Here is a 3794-nt window from a genome sequence, read left to right on the forward strand (position 1 = left end):
ACTCAGCAACAGCCAGAAACAGTGTGGCTCGCTCTGAGCCCCTTTGTTTCCCATTTATCATAATTCAAATTGTCTGTATTTAATGACCCGGGAATGAAACACAACAATCAACTGTCTTTCTACAGAATGATTGACCTCCCTTTTAATCTGCAGAACATTTTTAATTAATTAATTAATTGTTTAGTCTATGAAATGTGAAAAAAAAAATGAAAATACAACAATTTCTCAGAGGCCATAATAATGTCTTCAGTTCGCTTGTTTTGTATAACTAATACTCTGAAACCTGAAGATATTCAATTTACTGTCATACGTGGGAAATGTCTAATCAATTATCAAAATACTTCCAGATAAATTAATCGATAAACTAATTGCTGAAGTTTTATTAGATGTGGATGTAAACACACATTAAACATCCTGTTTCTAGTGCACTCACAAAGGGAGAACAGGGGACAAGTTTGTTGCATTCACATACTTATATACTACAATAAAAAGGCACAACAAATAAAAATAAAAACTTCTAATAATTGGGAATTTTTTTCCTTTCCTGCTGTGTATATCTCCCTGTCTCCATCTATCTATGACTAAGAAAAGAATCACAGCAGTAACTTAACACCCTCTGAAAATCTTGTCTTTGCTGACATCAAGTGGTTTAACTTCTGCTTGTACAAGTGTGGTTATAGGTGCAACAGAGCACACTTGTGACCACACCCAAGGTGACACAGTCTGGACAATTTCAATCGTAAAAGGCAGTAAAACGTTGCTTTTCAGTCTGGTGTTAAGTTATTCATTAAATTCAAAAATACTGCTGAATGTGAATTACGACTATGCCCTTCCTCATTCTCTCATTTTTTCCAGCACTCTGGTTCCGAGCTGGTTTACACCAACACCTTGCAAAGTGTGCGTCCCTACACTATGGTCAGCCGCCAGCCTTCCCTCGTCCTCCCTCTGGCCTGCCGTATCCCTGGTGTCCAGGCCAAAGGGCCGCAGTACAAGATCGGCATGCCCACAGAGACTGAGACCTTCGGTAATGTTCGGTATTGGATAGAAATTCACTTTCCAGGAGAGGGGCCCCTGGCAAATTTCACGCGCATCCCCAGGCTTCGCAGCCTCCAAATGTCACCAGTCCGAGTGCGCCGAGAAGCAGAATCTTCTACAATCGACACGACCTCCACTGGCTCCACTAACAGCACCTCTACCGGCTCCACTAACAGCACCTCCACCAGCACTTCTACCGGCAATGCCATCGGGTCCAAGGTCACCAAGCTGGATCTCCATGTGTTGTCCAACTGCAGCATTGATCGAGCCGAGATGATAGTGAGCAATTGTATGGAGTCAGAGACGGAGGACTTTGCACAATCCAAACCCATTCTGGAGCAAGGGTCAGTGACAATCAACTTGTTTCCTGTAATATTTGTAATATAAATATTGACGGGTTTTTTTCTGTCACACCTGAATTTGAAGCATATCATAAAAATTACAATAGTTCTCTCACTATTTTTCTTTCAGGTGTACAACCTCCAACAGCACATTAGAGGTTATTACATCAAAAAAAAATTCCAGGGTTTACCGCCTTGATTTAAGCAACGTGGAGACCAAAGGATCAACGGTCTGTACTCTCATGCAAACACACACATACAATACATTTGTGCAGTTCTCTTCTTCTGGGTATTGTTTTAAATCTTCCAAGACCAATCTGAGGAGAATTTTAATTTTACATTAGTATTTAGCTAAGTACAGCCACACTTGGACAGTGACAAAATGTATTGTTACAGTATTCTATCAACTATATCTTGCAGTTATGAAATGCTTTTTGAGCTGTCTCCTCACACCACTCACTTGCATCTATTTATGTTGTGTTTTACAGATGTATATCCAGTGCACAGTCAATCTGTGCATCGCCACCTTGCCCTCTCTGAAGTGCCCTGATGTGTGTACCCGCTCCATTGATCAGAGAGCGGTGATTGGCAGTGTGTTTACCAAAACCTACACTGTCACCTCAGGACCTGTTAGCCTTGTGGTCACAACTGCTGCACCAACCACAACAACAGTCGCCACTACTACTACACCTACTACACCTACTACAACAACTACTACTACTACTACTACTACCACCGCTACAGCTACCATAGCTGTCCAGACCACCACCCCCTCACATGGTAAGCGGCTATCTTCTGAACAAGCCTCCATCTCTTTTTTAATTTGTGATAATTGATGAAATTAAATATCCGTCTACTAACCTGTGAATTACATTATTTGCAAGGTGAATTCAAGTTTGTAAAGTAGGCTATATCTGCAGGCAAAACCGGTCTTCTAAGTTTTCTGCAAAGGTTGTTTTATTCTGAGCACTGGCTCATATTAAACTGTTTGATATTAATCACCAACTGCTTAGCTGGCTAGAGGCACAAACAAACTAAATATAGCTGCCACCAGGAGGCTTAAAAATGAGCAAATTAAAAATGTGCACTTCAGGGTCAACTTTTTGCTATTTCTGTTATTGATAATCAGGATCTATTTTTTTGTATTTTTCAACTTTTTGAAATTTAAAATGTACACACAACTGTCTCTCCTCTCATCTGTTGCAGCTCCAGAACAGGCCTCAGCCATTGCAGGAGTGATTTTGACAACTATCTGCATATTTCTTCAAAACATCTTCCTTTACTGAACACGCTACTGGACAATGAACCGTCAGACCAGGGAGCATTACATTTGCTGGTTTGCGACGTTTGAAGATCTTCCCCCTCACTTTCTTTCACTTTCTTTCATCTCTCTGACTATTTTTTTGCTGTTTTAGCAAATAAATGTAAATGTATGTTTGAAAATACTTTATATACTATATAATAATATAATATACTATGAGAATATTTTTTCTTATAAAAAAATAAACCATGATGAGAGCACCAGACATTTTTTTATTTTGCACTATTTTGTGTACTAGATAGATTAGAGTAAATCGTTGGGCACTTACAAGCAGCATTTTGTCTGCATAATATATTGGGGGGGAATTAAAAAGGCTAAATAATTAAATCCAGTCAAAGATAGCCAGACAATATATTGTTGGATGTTCAAAACTATTGAGCAGAGGATACACTCACTAAAGGTGTGGATAGGTGTATTTGAAACTCTACAAACATTTAAGATAATTCAAATATTTAATCACACAAAAGTCTAATTTGTGCATTTCGTCTTAGATCCTAAAATCCGGCACAGTGACAGTTTGAGACTGTGCCCACGGTTGTGTGATGTAAAAATATGAAAAAAAGTGTCTGTAATAAATTGTTGGTATAACCTGAATATATCATTAAACAGTTATGCAATCTGAGTTTTATTAATTTATTGATTTGTTGTGTTACAAAGCTGGTGATCAGACAGCCAGCTATCTCAAGAGTTTAACAAATAGCACATAAGAAGGAGCAAAACCAAGACTTGTAGTGTCACTGGAGGAAAGACATAGGAGAGTACATATAAATAATAATAATACATTTTATTTAAAGGCGCCTCTCTGGGCACTCGAGGACACCGTACAACACATAAAAATAAAAACAGTAAGAAACAAGAAACAGATACGAAAAAGACAATTGTGAGAGTAGTTTAGGTGGGGTATGCAATTGCTGGAAAAGGTGTTTTAGTCTTGATTTGAAGAGTATATTTATACATTTTACATATTTAACATATTGGTCACTGACATGCTCATAATGCAGAGATAATACTAACACACACTAATACTGCTACTCATAATAATGTTTACTGTGGAGCACTTTAAAAAAACAAGTTATAAAGTGCTTCACATAAGATAA

The 3794-nt window shown here is 38.1% G+C and overlaps 1 protein-coding gene across 1 annotated transcript in view; it reads left to right on the plus strand.

Moving 5' to 3' along the window:
* The window catches only part of LOC118320984, a gene marked incomplete in the record, with an annotated part of 10654 nt that extends 7344 nt beyond the window's left edge, over nt 1–3310 (plus strand). Inside the window, 4 exon segments of the mRNA XM_035652123.1 lie at nt 856–1379; nt 1507–1606; nt 1865–2156; nt 2583–3310. Of these exon segments, the coding sequence (XP_035508016.1) occupies nt 856–1379; nt 1507–1606; nt 1865–2156; nt 2583–2662 (996 nt within the window).
* Between the last annotated feature and the right edge of the window lie 484 nt (nt 3311–3794).

Source organism: Morone saxatilis, unplaced genomic scaffold (genome assembly GCF_004916995.1).
Source record: "Morone saxatilis isolate NCDOM2014 unplaced genomic scaffold, NCSU_SB_2.0 Contig11, whole genome shotgun sequence".
Taxonomy (NCBI): Eukaryota; Metazoa; Chordata; class Actinopteri; family Moronidae; genus Morone; species Morone saxatilis.